Raw genomic sequence first — 20,278 nt, 5'->3', positions numbered from 1 at the left:
GAACTGAACTCCATTGAACTTATTTGGGCATTTGTCAAGAACAAGGTGTAGTGGGACGAAATTAAGCGTCACCCATCCACCAAAGTCAGCCCAGTTTGCAGGTGACTATAAGTTTAATTTAGTTTTGTTTATGTGTTTTCTTATTATTTGTAATAGATGTGAATTATCTAAAAGTTTTGTATTTTTTTTATGTGTTTCATGTACGGAGAGGGCGGCGCAACGAACGAGGACAGCATCTTCGTTGCCGCGACCAGAGAGGAAATTGCTGGCCGCTATACGTCGCGGGTCGACAGCCAAGGAGCAACAGAAGATCCTGGAACCGAGTTGTTGCGTCGTGCTTCTAAAAATTAAAAATGAAGTTTTATACTCTTTTTGTACAACAATGACGTCATATAGAGCTTAATCTTATTGAAATGTCAGTCACTAACTCTCAACGCTCAAGTTCACATCTGTATGTGTAGGAAGCTAATAAAATAGTGTATGCTGCTAAAGTTGAAACACGTGTCTTGAAGATTTATTTATGAAGAATTATGTGAACGGATTAATAATATATTTGACAAGATTCGTGATTCTTACGGCGTTCACCGAAACTTTGAATCTAAAAAGTTTATTTAATGTGTGATTCTGATATCGATTAGATCAAGATAACGTGTGTCAATATAATTTCTGAGGAGAAACAAACGAAATTTAAATTCGAAAAAGTTACAAAAACCAATTGGCCCAAGTGATGTAATTCTTTGCACACGACTCAACTGATGTTTTACAGTTTCGTTCAAGAACCATTCTATGACAATTTAAAAGAATACGAATCATTTTGAAGTGGGTTGTAACTGACGTAGGTGACGAAGTCTGCACATGGTCATACATATATCAAACGAAAACTAATACGTCGTTACACTACAAAGGTAGCAAAGGAGAACAAGAATTTTAAAGTAAATGATACTGTACAGTTGTGTCTCTCCACTCTGGAAGTGTTCTCCAAAGTGTCTAGAGGAATTCAGTTAGTCATGTACACACACTTGAAACCAGCTATGCACGAAGAACCTACTGTATTAACATAGCAATAGAACTGTTGCTGAGCCAAGTAGATGATTGCAACAGCAAAAAATGTCTTTGACACTGGAGTCGTCTTTGACTGAAGTCAGTCGGCAGTTAACTCTTGGTGTGTGTTGACGGTAGAACAATGTGCAGGTCGCCGTTATAAATAATTTGCTAGTGAACAGAAAAAAATGAATTATGTTACTATTTTTTTATATAAACTTTAAGAAGAAACCACATTCGAAGAAATGGTATTTGAAGCACCAAAAATGAGGCAAACGCATTGAACCAGGTCATTTCTGCAGCCAACAAAACTGCATTGTGGAATCATACTTCCACTAGACAACTGAAGCCAAGACAAATATCGCCTTGTAAACATGTTACGGAAAAGGTACTGTCACGAAATATGCCAAATTTAAGTAAATAAAAATAGTGAACATACTTCAACTGGGGGCTCAGCTGGGATATTGTGTTCACGAGATCTTCAACAGTGCTACGAAGAAGAAAATTTGTGTGTGTTCATACCAGTTTTTCAGAATGTGTGTTACAGTATTTGTGTTCATCGGGAAGTAAAAGTTTTGGAGAAGAAATGTTTCAGCAAAAAATATAATTTTTGACAGAAAAAAAATTTTTTTTAAGAATTTTGGTCAACAATCACATGGATGGAAAACATGGATTTGCAACAGTAGAAGAGTGCTCCAGATAAGTCACGAAACCCGCAATTTTGTTAAAACAATATTTTTATCTTGTTTTGTATTGCTGTGTATAAATTTTTTTTCTTCACAATGACTTATGAGATTTTCGAGAGTATTGTGCCTAAAGTAGAAAGTAGTAATTTAATAGACTTCGAAAATCAGGACAGGTCAAATGAAACAGAATGAACCGATCAATTTGATTTAAAAAGTTTTCTTGTAAATTTCACGAAAGAAATTAAACAATCAGTTGACGACAATAAGACTTAGTGGGATGAAAAAATTGATAACATTTTGTTGCAAGTCCAAGCAGTCAATACCCAAGTGGGTGATCTTTCGAACAGAGTTGGCAGTATTGAGGAAAAAACTGAATCTGTGGAAGCAAAATAAATGAAATTGATGCTAAATTGAGCGATGAAAGTAAGACTGTAAAAAATGAGTTACTGGCAGATAGGGAAAGAAATTTAATTGATTTTAATGAGATAAAAGGGGAAATTAAAAATTTGGATGAGAACACAAACGTTTTAGTAAAAAATGTAGAAAAAAAAACCGACAATCGTTCGGTTACTCTAGAAAAAAAAGTAGAATGCAGTGATTTAGAAAACAAAAAATCTGTCAAAGAACTTAGCGAGAAACTTGAAAGTTTTGACACTGAATTTCAAAGCAAAAATCACAATGTCAACACATGCAGTCTTGTATTTAATATTCCAGTGAAGCACTTTTCGGTAGATGGACCCTTACACCCCGTTGATTCTATACAGTATTGTAAGGATTGTTTTTTTACCTCACTCACCAGATGATATGAAAATTAAAAAAATTCTTGAAGGGGAAGCTTTGACTTGGGCAAACCAGATTGTAACTGTGGGGATGACCTTTTCAGAATTTGAATCAAAATTTCTGGAAAATTTTTGGGATGATCTTAAACAAACTAGAATCAAAAGTGAATTTTTGAATGGGAGAAACTATAGAGAATCAGATGGGAGCATGAAACAATTTTGCAAAAGTGAACTTCAAAAACTTATTCATTTAACAAAACCTTTGGATGACTTAATCAAAATTGATACCTTAAAGAGAAGATTGCCATCAGCAATGCAGTTGAGTTTAGTTCATTGTCCTGATAGTAATGTTGAGCAGTTTCTCAATTATATTGAAAAGTTGGATAGGGTAACAACAAGAACACACAGTGGGATTACTCAGAAAGGTAATGCTCAAAATTGGGGAAATGACAACTTTCAAAAAAGGGAACAAAACAATTATCATGGTGTCAGTCAAACTTCAGGGGGATATAACAATTTTCAAAAGAAGGACCATAATTTTCATCCAAAACAAGAACAACATTTTCACGGAAATAATCAACAAAATAGGGAACACTTTAGGGATCAAAATCACAGAAATTTTGCTAGAGATCAGTACAATAGAAACTACCAACAACCAGGTAATGTTTGGCATAGGAATGGGAACAGAAATGTTGATCAGAGACATTGGCAGAACCACAATCAGCAGTTCAAACAGGAACCAGTTGCAATTCAGGAAATAAAAAACGAGTAGACGCCCCCTTGAAGGTCCGCAAGGTCAAGGCAGAAGGTGAGCATGATGAAAGGACCAATGGACGTGACTATCATAAACCCAACCATGACAGTTCCAAACCTAAACTATCACATGAGGTTATTAGTTGTTACTTATTGAAGAAATTTCAAAAGGAAAATAATGATGATATTGATAAAGATAAAATTTTCAGTACACAAGAACGTACAGTAGATAAAAGTAATTGGGATTCATTTAATTTGACAGAGTTTTACACTAGTGCAGAAAAGAACAACACTGTCAGATGATGTAATTTATAGTAGTTCAGAGACGTGTGTGAATGAAAGAGAGAATGCGTGCTGTGAGAATGAAAATATTGGTGAAAGGGATCTGGTAACTTTAGAAAGGGGAAATCATATTTTGGGGGATAATTTGAATGTGTATGACCTGAACATGTATAATGATAATGATGTTGATGATAAAGTTGGTAATGATGGTAATGGCATTGATGATGGTGTTGAGGAAAGGTGTTTCATTAGTTTAAATAGGGAGTTGGGTATACACATGGTTGAAAATGGATTAAATAGTGAGAATATTACAGAAATTCTCAGGGATGTTACCAGGATGAATAAGGCTCGCAAGCAGGGTGTATGTGAAAGTGTGAATTTTGATGTTGTTGGTAAAGAATCTGACTACACAAATAATGATGACACATATATAACTTCTAGCCTAAGTGAAACATTTACAGATACTAATGACACACACACACACACACACACACACACACACACACACACACACACACATTTCTTATGAATCTACGGCTGAACAGTGAAACTATTTCTTTTGACAAGAACTTTCGAAAGATGCTTATTAATGTATGTGAAACTGTATATCCTGAGTGGTGGAAAAAGATGAGATATTTTATTTTTGAAAAGCTGAAGGATAAGTACTTCAATAGTATACAATGTGATTTGGATGAAAATTCTTGGCTATTTGAGATAATAGAGAGTACTGATGACAATTTTGTATCTTGTGCAAATTTTATAACTGTGACAAATAATACATATAATGGTATACCATATGATTCTGATAAGTATAGGTTTGGGGAAATTGAAAGTGATTTATTACATGAGGATACAGGTTCTGAGAAAAGTGATCAATTTTGCAGTCCTTATATAAAAGTTCAAATTGGGTCATGGATTGGTAAATGTTTAATTGATACAGGAAGTGAGATCTCGGGAATATCTGAAAGGTTAAGCAAGAAATTGAAAGCGGGGAAAGATTATGTTGAAATGCCAGTTGTTGGTGTAAAGATAATAGGTGCTACTGGGAAGAGCAATAAATTGGCAAAAAGCCAGGCTTTAGTGACATTTTTAATTGAAGGCAAGTTGTTCACACATGGATGTTTTGTAATTCAGGAATTTAATGAGGATTTTCTTTTGGGTATGAATTGGGTAGTAAAAGTAAATACAGCATTTGATTGGGTTGGAAGAAAACTTTTGATAGAAACTAGTGAAAGGGAATATATTCAGACAAATTTTGTGAACACACTTGGTGATCAGAGTAATGGAAATTTCGACAGTATCAATTTACTAAAAGAAAATAGATTGGAGAATATTGAAATTCGTAGATTTGATACTGATGAAGTTGAATTTGGGAATTTAGTAAATTTGAAAATTTCAGAAACACAAAATTTATCTGGGAAGCAAAAACAACAGTTAGAAAATCTGCTGTGGGAATACAGTGATGTTTTCAGTGACATACCTGGTAGGGTAAAGGGTTATCAGTGTGAGCTTCAGGTAAAACCTCATGAACCATTTTTCATAAAACCATACAGTATTGCAATATCAAAAAGACCTGCTGTTGAGAAAGAGCTGAAAAAGATGGAAGGATGTAATATAATAGAAAGGAGTATCAGTGCATATAATAATCCTCTAGTAGTAGTTTCGAAAAAAGATGGTGGAGTAACATTGGTTTTGGACTCTAAGACACTTAAACAAAATTTTGTTCAGACAGACAGACCATCCCAAAAATATTGATGAGTTACTCTATAAATTTACAGATATAAAATATATGTCAAGTTTGGATCTAACCTCGGGTTTTCATCAGGTACCACTTTCGATTAATTCTAGAAAATATACTGCTTTCTTGTACAATGGTAAGAGTTACCAATACTGTGTTGTGCCATTTGGGTTAAATTCTTCTGTTTCTGAATTTATAAGAGCTTTGGATCATGTACTGGGGCAAGAACTTGCGTCTAAACTGATAATTTATGTAGATGACTTTTTGGTTACAGGGCAAAATTGGGAGGAACATTTTTCGATTTTGAAGTCAGTTTGTAAAAAACTTAAAAAAGGTGGGTTGACACTGAAATTAGAGAAATGTAAATTCGCAGTTTCTGAATTAAAATTTTTGGGTCATGTTGTCACAGACAAGGGAATTTGGGCAGATCCAGAAAAAATTAAAGCAAATTCAGAAATCCCTATTCCTAAGACTAAAAAACAAAGTCGTTCTTTGGGTTATGTGGTTATTACCGAAAACATATAAGTGATCAGAGTCTGAATGCACCATGTTTAAGTCAGTTACTTAAGAAAAACACTGTTTGGGTTTGGGATAAAAGTTGTCAGGAAGAGTTTGATAAAATTAAGCAAGAGTTGAGGAAGCAACACTTATTACACAGACATGATTTTAATTTACCATTTTGTTTGAATACTGATAGCAGTAATTATGGGCTTGGAGCAGAGTTATTTCAAGAAAGAGTAGAGAATGGAGTTAAGATACATTGTACCATAGCATTTGCAAGCAGAATGTTGCTCAAGCATGAGAAAAATTATAGTCACAGAGAAGGAACTTTTGGCAATTCACTGGGCTTTTACAAAATTTAGAATTTACCTTACTGGACATAAAACCATAGTATTTTCGGATCACAAAGCTTTGAGTTACTTACAAGAGTGCAAATTATACCACAGTAGATTGACCAGATGGGCAATATTTCTGCAACAGTTTGACTTTGAAATCAAGCACATAAAAGGTTCTGAGAATGTAGTAGCTGATTCACTTTCAAGGTTACCCATTGGGGGAGAAAAGGAGATTTTTGAACAAGAGGAGGAAAAACAATTTAAAATTAGATACCTGAAAGGGGTGGAAAATGAGAAAACAATTAGAACTATGTGTAACAAAATTAGAAAAAAATCAAAATTTAGATCAAAGTTGGAAATTAATCAAAGAATGTTAGGCAAGAAGGGGTATGAGAAACTTGATAAATTTTACAAATTACATAAGGGGATTTTATTTTGGAGAACAGATGTAGATTCTGATAATTGGAAACTGTGTTGGCCAGAGGCAGATGCTGAAAAGCTAATCATTTACATACATGAAAGTTTGGTCATTGTGGGATACAGAAGTGCATTCAAAAGACAAGAAAACGTTTATTTTTACAATATCGGAAAGAAGGTAAGAAAAGAATTGGCAACCTGTGACAAATGTCAGAGAGTTAAAGTGAGCAATCAAAGACGTGGTGGAGAGATGCAAAACATTATTCCGGAAAAACCTTTAGATCTTATCGCAGTGGACTTATATGGAATGTTACCAAAGAGTAAATGTGATCACTGTTACATATTTGTTATGGTAGATGTATTTTCAAAATTAATTAAACTATATCCAGTGAAAAAAGCTACTAGCCATGAAATTATAATAAAAATTGAAAGAGATTATTTCGCACAGGTGGGTAAACCGAAAGCTATATTATCAGATAATGGTTCACAGTTCACCTCTAAAATTTGGAAAAAGATCAAAATTGAAGCATATACTTATATCTGTTTATTCTCCATCCACCAATCCTGCAGAAAGACATATGAGGGAAATTGGGAGACTTTGTAGAATCTATTGTAGCCATAAACATCCAACCTGGTTTGAGCACATTCGAAATTTTGAAGATATTATGAATAGCCTACAACATAGTTCCACAGGATTTTCACCGTATGAGACTATGTTTAATATTAGACTTCCAACTCTTATATCAGAACTTACTGAATTTCCTAAATGTACACCTTTAACCATGCAAGAGAGAGAAGATATTGTTTCTTCTTCTGGTCAAATCTAATGAAAAATCAAAAATGTTAACTTCAGAAATTAAAAAATTCTTTGATATCTATATTGGGCCTTTTGAAGTCATAGAAAATCCACACCCTAATGCTTATCGTTCGGTATACCCTAAGTCAAAGAAATTATTTGGTCTCAGGAATGTTGTCTCTTTGAAACTACATAAACAGAAATCATAATTTCAAAATTTAAATAACCTATTATCATCTAAAACAAAAGTCCTCCACTGGAATATGCTTGTTAGAACAAAACTACCTGTACAACCAAGTATGTATATTTGCATGTATAAATTAATAATTTGAAGTCACATGTTAATTGAAACTAATGGAAAAAAACACTGTTGTAACAAAGAAAGAGAGAGAGATTTATTTTTACTTTTTTACAAAGAAAAGTCTCCATAGTGAGCATTTCTGAATTTTTTTCTAATTTTTGGAAGATAAGTCTTCCCTGCATGCATGCAAAGATATAAGGTTCAAAACCAATTTTAGATAAAGCCTCATGATATATGAGCAATTTATTGTTCTTTATACTGATGTTATGGGGAGGGGAAGTACTCTGCACAAGAATGTGACTTGTAGTAATATTGTAGTAGAGAGGGAAGTGTACATAAATAATTGTAAAAAAAAAATTTTTTTTAGATAATACTGATGTATCTTTAGCTGTACTAAAAGAAGAAAATCATGGGGGGGGGGGGGGGGGGGGCAGAAATTACAAAATAAAAACATGAGTAAAAAAATATATATAAAAAATTAAAAAAAAAAAAATCATAAGCAAAAAAATTTATAAAACAAAAAAACATGAGTAAAAAAATTCAAAAAGAAAATCAGAAGTAAAAATATATAAAAGGCAAATATATATAGAGAAAAAAAACCCTACACTATATATATGTCCAGTATCATTTTTTATTGTACAATATGTAAGCAAAATGAAATTAACATTAATATGAAAAAGAATTTAATTATGAGAACCAGTTGGCACAGTGTGACCAAAGAAGTGGTTGTAGATATCTTATTCTAGCAAAGGAGTTTTATCTTACTATTATTTTCAATCTGTATGCTGTATGTTAGAATATTTCTCATGTATGTTTTATACCATGTATATTTGTCATGTTAAATAATTTCTTTACTTGAATTTTTTGTGTATGAGATTGATGGGGAAGGATCATTGCAACAACAGCCAGTAACAAGTCCACAGATTCAAAGAGTCCAAATTTGGAAGATGTTATCAGACTGCATCATTAATGTACTAATTGTGTAATACAGATCCATTACTGAGTGTGGTCGGTATTTTGTTGTATATGTTCATAACAACAAAAGCCCTGGGGAGCATTTGTAATGGACCTGGGAGATATATTATTTTCTACCGGATACCAAATTGTAAATGTTTTCTTATTATTTTGTCAGAATTTTTTTATTGTAATTTGCCTTATTATATGCTATTTTACTTATATTTTTGAGAGTGAAAGCATATTGATTACTATTAGTAAATGTGGCGAAGAATATCAAAGAGACTGATTACAAGTGGAAGCTTGTGTGTTGTGTAAAATGTCTTTGACGCTGGAGTCGTCTTTGACTGTAGTTAGTCGGCAGTTAACTCTTGGTGTGTGTTGACGGTAGAACAATGTGCAGGTCGCCGTTACAAATAATTTGCTAGTGAACAGAAAAAAATGAATTATGTTACTATTTTTTTATATAAACTTTAAGAAGAAACCACATTCGAAGAAATGGTATTTGAAGCACCAAAAATGAGGCAAACGCATTGAACCACGTCATTTCTGCAGCCGACAAAAATGCATTGTGGAATCACACTTCCACTAGACAACTGAAGCCAAGACAAATATCGCCTCACGAAATATGCCAAATTTAAGTAAATAAAAATAGTGAGCATATTTCAGACCTCAGCCAGCAGCAAAAGCAATTAAGGTAAATTTTACTTCAGATATCATTCTCTACCGCAAAATTTATTGGTATAATCGACTTTTCCATTTCCTGTTGAATTGTGCTAAACTAACGTTCATTTACTATTAAAAACAGTCTTGATCACGATTTATTTATCAAGGTGACCGGTTTCGACCACTACTGTGGTCATCTTCAGACCTACAAGTTGTATACAAAGCTCTAATTAGAGGGCTACATACATAAAAGAAAATACATAAAGTTATAAAGCTATAAAATGTTGAATTACCATTGAGTAGGAGCCTCTTTCTGTTGGAGAATCACTACTGGAGAAATTAGTGCATGTCTTACTATATATAATGGAGGCTCCACCCACTTCTGACTGCATGATGTCATTACTAACCAATGAGTTATAAGTCGAATTACAGTTTAAAATTTCTTAGTTAAGAGAACATTGTCAAGAATTAGAAATAAGTACACACTCAACTTAGCTTATTAAACAGCTATTGTCAATTAAGAAGCGTTAAAAAATATTTGAATGTGTAGGAAAATGAACTTCGGTTTGGCAGTACATGGGTTGCCCTCTCAAGGCCTGTCAGTGAACCATTTGGAACCATTGGTTGCCATGGTGAAGTTGGACACCGTTGCAAAGATGAGGCAGCAGGCTTTTTTCACTGAAGTTGTTGCCATGGTGAGGACAAACGCCAGTGCAAAGATGTGGCAGCAGGCTTCTTTCCAACGAAGTTGTTGTGAAATGGAATGGCGAAGGCTGTCGCGTCAGACGATGTATTATTGACCAGCAACATGTCTTTATTGAAACGATTTTTAAAGAGTTAGCTACAATAAACTGTAGCTGACATGTATACTACATGCTGCATAAACATGATACAAAGTAGTTGTCCGTATATATGAAATATTATCTATGAAGTTGATATGTAGATTACATGTGCCAATTATTTTAAAGGCATTGCTATTCCTCAAGTTAGATGCCAGTCTTATAAGCAAATAAAAATGAAAGAATTTAAAATTATAAGCCATAGTGTCAAAAATAAAAGGATGTGAATTAGCAATATGCAGTCTAAAAGCATGTAAGCAAAAATTCTGAAACAAATAGTCAATCATAAAATAATGTTTGGTAAAATACAATTACAATGTAAAGGTAAAATATTTGCTAAAAGTCTTAATAATCAAAAAAAAATTTTTTTTAAAAACCTTTTAAAACTAAACACAGAAGAGGAAACATTCTAAAGCAGATCATCGAAAAGCTCAAAGAAATGTTTGTCTTTGAACTGAAGTTGTTCGTTTAAAACAGATAATGGATTACTTTTGTGAAGTGAAAAGATTTCAATTTCTTCTAAGGTATTTAGCAGTGGTCCTTTTGGCACAGTATGTAATATTTTCAAATTGCTAGAAATGCAACCCTCAGAATGATTGTATCCATCAAGATGTTGACCAAATATTGATTTGGTACGTGCAGTACCAGTAGTATGTTCTTTGAAACGTGTTAAAAAGTTACTGCCAGTTTGGCCAATATACTGTTTCTCACAGTCATTACATATTATTTTGTAAACGCCTGACTTTTGGTACATATTTGAGTCTCCAATTGTGTGTTTCAGTTTCATCTGTAGGGGGTTATTAGTTTTAAATGCTATTGTCACACTTGTGTTCTTAAATGATTTATTTAATTTATCTGAGATAGGTCCCATGTATGTCATTTGTGTAAATCTCTTCTTGGAATTTATAACAGCATCATTTGTTTCTTGTAATTTTTGATATAACAGAGCAACCTGATGGGAATTATAATTGTTAGCAACTGCTATCTGTTTTAATGTATCAATTTCCTTTTGGATTGCATCATGTTGGAGAGGTAATTTCAGTATCCTATGTATCAGAGTTTTAAAAAATGCCATTTTGTATCTTGATGGATGGCATGATGTAGCATTTATTATTACGTCGGTTGATGTGGGTATTCTATAAATAGAAATATTATGTTTTCCATTCTGATTTGTAATTGTGAGGTCCAGGAAATTAATGCTATTGTTACTTTCGTGTTCTACTGTAAATATAAGTTTTGGATGTAAATTATTTGAGTTGTTAGCGAAAGCATCAATTTCTTCCTTAGAGCCGTCATATAACAGCAATGTGTCGTCAACATATCTCTTGTAGTATATAATTTTATTTGTTATTTCTGGATTATTTTTGGAAAATTGGATTTCAACGTAGTTGACGAAGATATCTGCTATGGTGCTAGCCAGGGAATTCCCCAATGCAAGTCCATCTTTATTAAATGAAAAATAATTAAAATCTAGAGTAATTCTTAACAGTTCGATGAATTCTACTATTTCTTTGGGGCTCATGATTTTGTAATGCGTTAAGTTATCATTAGTAATAGAGATAGTCTCTTGAATAGGTATATTTGTGTAAAGATTTGTGATGTCCAACGATGCGAACCTTGCGTTTTTTGGAATATCCACATCATAAATTAACTTAGTCAATTCGAAACTGTTTTTAATACTATAAATTTCTTCATAAACGTAGAAGGACTTTAAGATTTGATTAAGCTTTTTGTTCAGGTTATAAGAGGGACTATTGGTATTATTAACGATTGGACGAAATGGTAAATTTGGTTTGTGTAATTTGATTTGCGATCTCAACTTAGGTAAAGTGGGGTTCATAAGTTTAAGTGTTATTTTATCTTTAGGTGAAAGTAAAGAGTCACTATCATCAATCAGCTTTTTAATTTTTGTTTGAAATCTTTAAGTCGGGTCTTTATTAACCTCAGTTATTCCATTAGTGTTAAAAAATTGTAAAGTCTTAGAAACATATTCATCTTCGCTAACAATGACAAGAGTATTCCCTTTATCCGCCTTGATTGCAATAGCTTTATTAGTTATTAACTTCTGGTTGATTTGCTTTACAAGTTTTAATTCATTATGTTTATTTTTATCTTTTTCATTAGTAATGACATTCTTAGTTTTACGTGCAATGTCACATATTTCAGACCTACTAAATTGTGCATGTTTTGCAGCAATCTTTACATCAGCAATCACACGTTTAATATTTGCATTGCCCAATTGTGGAGCTAAATTATATTCTAGGCCTTTGTTTAAAAGTGTTGTCTGAGCAGGAGTAAAAGAAATTTTGGTTAGATTTGTTACTCTTGGATAAAAGTTATGTACATTTGGTGAAACATCTTGTGAACACACATTCTGGTGACTAACAAGAGCTGCAATTTTCTTATTATGCTTATTAAGAATAGTTTCTCGCACTGCATTAATTTTGTCATCTGTAAAGTTAAGTAGCTGTGAAAATATTAATGGTGACAACTGATTGCTAATTTTTAGAAAATTATAGTATTAAAAACAGTTTCGAATTGACTAAGTTAATTTATGATGTGGATATTCCAAAACATGCAAGGTTCGCATCATTGGACATCACAAATCTTTACACAAATATACCTATTCAAGAGACTATCTCTATTACTAATGATAACTTAACGCATTACAAAATCATGAGCCCCAAAGAAATAGTAGAATTCATCGAACTGTTAAGAATTACTCTAGATTTTAATTATTTTTCGTTTAATAATAAAATATACATACAGGAAGATGGACTTGCAATGGGGAATTCCCTGGCTAGCACTATAGCAGATATCTTCATCAACTACGTTGAAATCCAATTTTCCAAAAATAATCCAGAAATAACAAATAAAATTATATACTACAAAAGATATGTTGACGACACACTGCTATTATATAACGGCTCTAAGGAAGAAATTGATGCTTTCGCTAACAACTTAAATAATTTACATCCAAAACTTGTATTTACAGTAGAACACGAAAGTAACAATAGTATTAATTTCCTGGACCTCACAATTACAAATCAGAATGGAAAACATAATATTTTTATTTATAGAAAACCCACATCAACCGACGTAATAATAAATGCTACATCATGCCATCCATCAAGATACAAAATGGCATTTTTTTTAAAACTATGATACATTTGATACTGAAATTACCTCTTCAACATGATGCAATCCAAAAGGAAATTGATACATTAAAACAGACAGCAGTTGCTAACAATTATAATTCCCATCAGGTTGATCTGTTATATCAAAAATTACAAGAAACAAATGATGCTGTTATAAATTCCAAGAAGAGATTTACACAAATGACATACATAGGACCTATCTCAGATAAAATAAATAAATTATTTAGGAACACAAGCGTGACAATAGCATTTAAAACTAATAACCCCCTACAAATGAAACTGAAACACACAATTGGAGACTCAAATATACACCAAAAGTCAGGCGTTTACAAAATAATATGTGAAGACTGTGAGAAACAGTATATTGGCCAAACTGGCCGTAACTTTTTAACACGTTTCAAAGAACATACTACTGGTACCGCACGTACCAAATCAATATTTGGTCAACATCTTGATGGATACAATCATTCTGAGGGTTGCATTTCTAGCAATTTGAAAATATTACACACTGTGCCAAAAGGACCACTGCTAAATACCTTAGAAGAAATTGAAATCTTTTCACTTCACAAAAGTAATCCATTACTTCAGTTCAAAGACAAACATTTCTTTGAGCTTTTTGATGATCTGCTTTAGAATGTTTCCTCTTCTGTGTTTAGTTTTAAAATGTTTTTAAAAATTTTTTTTTAAATTATTAAGACTTTTAGCAAATATTTTACCTTTACATTGTAATTGTATTTTACCAAACATTATTTTATGATTGACTATCTGTTTTAGAATTTTTGCTTATATGCTTTTAGACTGCATATTGCTAATTCACATCCTTTTATTTTTGACACTATGGCTTATAATTTTAAATTCTTTCATTTTTATTTGCTTATAAGACTGGCATCTAACTTGAGGAATAGCAATGCCTATAAAATAATTGGCACATGTAATCTACATATCAACTTCATAGATAATATTTCATATATACGGACAACTACTTTTTATCATATTTATGCAGCATGTAGTACACATGTCAGCTACAGTTTATTGTAGCTTACTCTTTAAATATCGTTTCAATAAAGACATGTTGCTGCTCAATAATACATCGTCTGACGCGACAGTCTTCGCCATTCCACTTCACAACAACTTCGTTGGAAAGAAGCCTGCTGCCACATCTTTGCACTGGCGTTTGTCCTCACCATGGCAACCACTAGTTCGACTATCGACTTTACAACAACTTCAGTGAAAAAAGCCTGCTGCCTCATCTTTGCAACGGCGTCCAACTTCGCCATGGCAACCAATGGTTCCAAATGGTTCACTGACAGGCCTTGAGAGGGCAACCCATGTACTGCCAAACCGAAGTTCATTTTCCTACATATTCAAATATTTTTTAACGCTTCTTAATTGACAATAGCTGTTTAATAAGCTAAGTTTAGTGTGTACTTATTTCTAATTCTTGACAATGTTCTTTTAACTAAGAAATTTTAAACTGTAAACATAATATTTCTATTTATAGAATACCCACATCAACTGACGTAATAATAAATGCTACATCATGCCATCCATCAAGATACAAAATGGCATTTTTTAAAACTATGATACATAGGATACTGAAATTACCTCTCCAACATGATGCAATCCAAAAGGAAATTGATACATTATAACTCATTGGTTAGTAATGACATCATGCAGTCAGAAGTGGGTGGAGCCTCCATTATATATAGTAAGACGTGCACTGGTTCCTCCAGTAGTGATTCTCCAACAGAAAGAGGCTCCTACTCAATGGTAATTCAACATTTTATAGCTTTATAACTTTATGTATTTTCTCTTATGTATGTAGCCCTCTAATTAGAGCTTTGTATACAACTTGTAGGTCTGAAGATGACCACAGTAGTGGTCGAAACCGGTCACCTTGATAAATAAATCGTGATCAAGACTTTTAATAGTAAATATTTATAAGACATTGATCACTGCTGTTCCCGTAATGCATTCAAAAGTAATTAATGTTCATTTATTGTGAGTTGCTTGTATATTGAGCACTTATTTGCAATTTCCCATATTATTTCCCTCCATTTGCAACAAAAACTGAACACGGCAATCGCATACTGGAATGCAACTATGAAGTTACCATTCTTTGCTGATGAACAGGCGCTTATGGCACATTACAACAGTGGCAGCACACTGATGTGACAGCTACACTTCACCACAGCCTCGCATACACTGCACCTTCTCAACCAATTGCTAAACAAACTCTATACTGACAAGCACGAGAAGTATTTATTAGTGAAGACATACGATGTAACCAAAATTCTCTGTTGCAATAACTATGATTGTAAGCTCAATTGTAGTGTCTTGCGTTTGACACTACAGCAATGAAATGAGTTATCAGAGAAACACAAGTGAATAGGACAAGGTTGTACCTTTAAACTGTGCTAAGGAAAGTTTTTTCTCCTAGTTGCAGTCTGGTTTTTGTGTGTCCTTAAAGCTGACACATGCTAGAAAAAGCACAGTTTCTCTTAAAGATTACAGCATATGCCATCCCATTTCAATTATGATAAAGTATTCACACACCAAATAAAAGTAGGCATTTCCATGATTCCAGCACCGTATAAAATATTGGTGTTCACAATACAATGTGACCAGAAAATGAGCTCAAAGTCAGGGGTCAATCATTATGAAATGGGCAATAATCACATTAATTACATGTCGTCTCCATGAATTGTTATGAGATCTGTTATCATCTGCATTCATAGCCTATAGATTCTATATCCAACTTCACAGATAAAAAAAATATGTCCAGCTTCAGCAGTGTGAGAGTGGCATATTCACATATTTATTTATTTATCTAAAAACAAAGAAGATGTGACTTACCAAACGAAAGCGCTGGCAGGTTGATAGACACACAAACAAACACAAACATACACACAAAATTCTAGCTTTCGCAACCAACGGCTGCTTCATCGGGAAAGACGAAAGGATGTGGGTTTTAAGGGAGAGGGTAAGGAGTCATTCCAATCCCGGGAGCGGAAAGACTTACCTTAGGAGGAAAAAAGTACAGGTATACACTCGCATACACACACATATCCATCCGCACATACTATTTATTTATTTACCATTTTTTGTGTTAATAATAGCTTCTTTTATTATTTACCTCTTTTTAACCCTTATTTCTGTTGCAGAGGAATGAGAAGGGGGGAACATAGTTCTAATAATGTCACTACGTCGTTAACTCTCAACTGCAGTTCAACTTTGGCCTGATTGGCACAGTTTCACCAGTCAAAGTTGATCCTACTTTTTGGTGAAATAATCTGAGATTAATGTTTATACAAAGAAAATTTCTGGGCTCACTTGATCTGAGGTCATTTTCTGCATTAATCTGAGTTCAACTGCTTTACACAACCAGCCCTAAATGTCACATAAGCAATGTGGTAGTGCTTAACACTGAATTAAACTGGGAAACTACTACTACTCCACTGAAGGCTACCTCCACAGTAATTTTATTGCACTATACTGCATTTAAATTGAATGTACATCTTTTACTTCTTTCCATATCCTAGACACCACTATCAGTGCAATCCATGGAATAGGACTGACCAGTAAATACCAACCCCTGAGTCTTTAAAGAATCAAACTCCGATGTGTAAAACAGCTCACACATTTGATTGCTTCACAAATAAGTTAACTATGAAAAGGTTTGAAATTATTTTTAAAGTCTGTTTGGAAGTTGCTAAGTGCTCTCATTGTCAAATCCTAATAAGTACACCCTGGGCAATTTGTGTTCTGTTTTAAGAAAAACTGGTTTCTCACACAACTCAATGTTTATTATGTCAAATCTTATGAAATTTGTTTTGTACAATGATATAGTTTTGCAGGTATATTCAGCAGTGTATATTAATGCTGTGTGCAAAATGTCTTACAGACAGAGTAAGTAGTAAAGAAGTGTTTAATTAAAATAAAATGTCACACCTGATGCTACATTTTCGTTGTTCATGCAGTAACTTTCAGCAAGCAATAAACTTTTTTCCTTTCAATCATTTTGTTCAGGATGTCAGAGAATAAGTTCCGTACAGGTTTGAAATTACATGTAAAATTTTTTGAAAGTTTGTAAATGCTCTCATTCTCAAATACTGGATGAATATATACTGGGTAATACGCATGCTGTGTATGAAATACTGAAAATCAAATTTCTGTTGCCCCTGGAAGACACTAGATAGGTAACCTGCAGCTGAGACAGTGCCCCAAGTTAGCCGCTTAGTAATAGAAGTGTAAAATGGACAGCCAGAATTTTATTGAACAACATATATTAATTTTATGGGAAAGGTCTGGTGGAATGTAAATATACTTCTAGATTGACTCAGACCACTCACCAAAAAGTGGAAGTGTTGAGTTCATGGCGGGCTCACACAGAAAAGAAAAATAAATTGATATATTTTTAAGTGATCCTTTTTCGAGCTTCTTTTTTTAAATAATAATAATAATAAACCATCACACACACAAACACGTTGCACACTGCTTTACCAGCAGCATGTAGGAGTAAAAGTGTGTGTGTGTGTGTGTGTGTGTGTGTGTGTGTGTGTGTGTACTCTCAATTGAAAAGTATTACTCTGAAAGCTAGCAAGTTTTCTTTCTTTTTTGTGGGTGCGCCTGTTAATAACTCCACACTTTTGCTTTCCAGTGAGTGGTCTCCTTTAATCCAAAAGTATATATGTCTGCTTGTGTCTGTATATGTGTGGATGGATGTGTGTGTGTGTGTGCGCGCGCGAGTGTATACCCGTCCTTTTTTCCCCCCTAAGGTAAGTCTTTCCGCTCCCGGGATTGGAATGACTCCTTACCCTCTCCCTTAAAACCCATATCCTTTCGTCTTTCCCTCTCCTTCCCTCTTTCCTGATGAGGCAACAGTTTGTTGCGAAAGCTTGAATTTTGTGTGTATGTTTGTGTGTCTATCGACGTGCCAGCACTTTCGTTTGGTAAGTCACATCATCTTTGTTTTTAGATATATTTTTTCCCACGTGGAATGTTTCCTTCTATTATATATATATAATAAAGAGAAACATTCCACATGGGAAAAATATATCTAAAAACAAAGATGTTTTAACTCATCAAACGAAAGTGTTGGTATGTTGACAGGAGACAATAAAAAACACACAAACACAAACACACACACAAATTTCAAGCTTTCGCAACCCAAGGTTGCTTCATCAGGAAAGAGGGAAGGAGAGGGAAAGACGAAAGGATGTGGGTTTTAAGGGAGAGAGTAAGGAGTCATTCCAATCCTGGGAGCGGAAAGACTTACCTTAGGGGGAAAAAGGGACAGGTATACACTTGCACACACACACACACACACACACACACACACACACACACACACACATCGATCCGCACAATATTTGCGGATGGATGGACGGATGCGCACGTGTGTGTGTGCGCACGTACGTGTGTGTGTGTGTGTGTGTGTGTGTGTGTGTGTGTGTGTGTGTGTGTGTGTGGGCGCGCGCGAGTGTATACCTGTCCTTTTTCCCCCCTAAGTTAGATCTTTCCACTCCCGGGATTGGAATGACTCCTTACCCTCTCCCTTAAAACCCACATCCTTTCATCTTTCCCTCTCCTTCCCTCTTTCCTGATGACGCAACCTTGGGTTGCGAAAGCTTGAAATTTGTGTATGCATTTTTTTATTGTCTCCTATCAACATGCCAACGCTTTTGTTTGGTAAGTTACAGCATCTTTGAAGTACTGGAACAAGATGTGTGTGCTAAGTGAGCATGGCGTTACCTCACCTCAGCCTTCATGTATGCTGGTGTATTTTTTGCAGCAGTTGTTAATACATAAGGCACTCTGTCACCAAGTTTTGGAGCAGTTCCTGGATCACGTTTCTTCATCTTTGCAGCTAGTTCCACATGAGCCTGTTTGGCTGCATAATCAGATTTGGTTAACTCTTTTGTTATAACCAACTGTGATATGTCTATCCTGTTACATAACAAATCTGAAATAATTTGCTTTGCATATTCAACTGCACCATCTGGGTCTCTGAAACATAATTACAATATACAAAAGCTAGCTATATAGAAAAGAAACATTCAGACAGACACCAGTACTGTTGTGGATGCGTCTAGGGTTTTCATTAACTTTGGCACAGTACTATCATTTTTCAATAGCATTTCAAATGCCATATGAGATTTTATATTGCTTTGTGATTATTATTCTTTTTACTTGCTTTTAATTGTTCATCAATATTACTATGCACAAAAGACGTTAAATAGTGTTGAAAATTATAATGTTGTTTATTGCTGTTAAGAACTTTTTTTCTGTTAATAAGTCATCCTAGGATATTAGCTATTACTATAACTACACAAGCTAAATAGCTTAAACATGAAAAGTACTGTACCTTTCAATGAGTAGTTTCTGCAGACACGTGTTCATCATGTTAGCAACAAGAGGGCAGTTGTCTCTGCGGACTGTTTCAATTCCTTTGCAGTCCATTTTGTCATATTTATCAGGTTGTGTGAAGTACAGCCCAGCATAGCGTTTTTTGTTAATCAATAAGTATGGGAAATAAACTTTCTCAAATTCCAGTTTTATGGGCTTAACAAACTTTGAGCTAACATATTCAGCAGCCTCCCTTCCTAATGCCATAGCAGCTTCAAGACTCTTCACTCCAAATTTTACCATAACAGAGTCAGTGTCTCCGTAAATTACCTAGAATAGCATGCCTCATTTATTCTCAAAGATATGCAGTAAGATCAAAGAACAAGTCATGAAAAATATAAACTGAAATACATACTTCGGAATCATGTTCATACCCATTAGCAATATTATAATGCTGTTCAACTTCCTGCTTGGTTTGTTCAATCATTGTACGCCCATATGCAGTAACACTCTGTAACAATCAAATCACTTTTTGTTAGGAATAGCTTAATTTGAAATACAGCACGAATATCTAAAAGAACCATATATATTCTCGTATGCTCTGTTCTCAGGAAATTATTATTTCTGTTTTATACCCATGATCAGAAAATCAAGAAATACAGAGACAATACAAGTGCAGGCAAA

The 20,278-nt window shown here is 33.9% G+C and overlaps 1 protein-coding gene across 2 annotated transcripts in view; it reads right to left on the bottom strand.

Moving 5' to 3' along the window:
- Window positions 1–20,278, bottom strand: part of LOC126457996 (DNA polymerase delta catalytic subunit) — a 167,785-nt gene that overhangs the window by 17,377 nt on the left and 130,130 nt on the right. For both annotated transcript variants that reach the window (XM_050094764.1, XM_050094765.1), the window contains exons 14-16: window positions 20,010–20,105; window positions 19,614–19,924; window positions 19,006–19,255 (exon numbers count right to left, since the gene is read on the bottom strand). In XM_050094764.1, coding sequence (XP_049950721.1) covers window positions 19,006–19,255; window positions 19,614–19,924; window positions 20,010–20,105 — 657 coding nt within the window. The remainder of the gene's footprint in view (window positions 1–19,005; window positions 19,256–19,613; window positions 19,925–20,009; window positions 20,106–20,278) is intronic.

Source organism: Schistocerca serialis, chromosome 2 (genome assembly GCF_023864345.2).
Source record: "Schistocerca serialis cubense isolate TAMUIC-IGC-003099 chromosome 2, iqSchSeri2.2, whole genome shotgun sequence".
In the NCBI taxonomy this organism is placed as follows: Eukaryota; Metazoa; Arthropoda; class Insecta; order Orthoptera; family Acrididae; genus Schistocerca; species Schistocerca serialis.
Note: the sequence above shows the minus strand (reverse complement) of the source record. Positions and strands in the feature narration are given on the sequence as shown.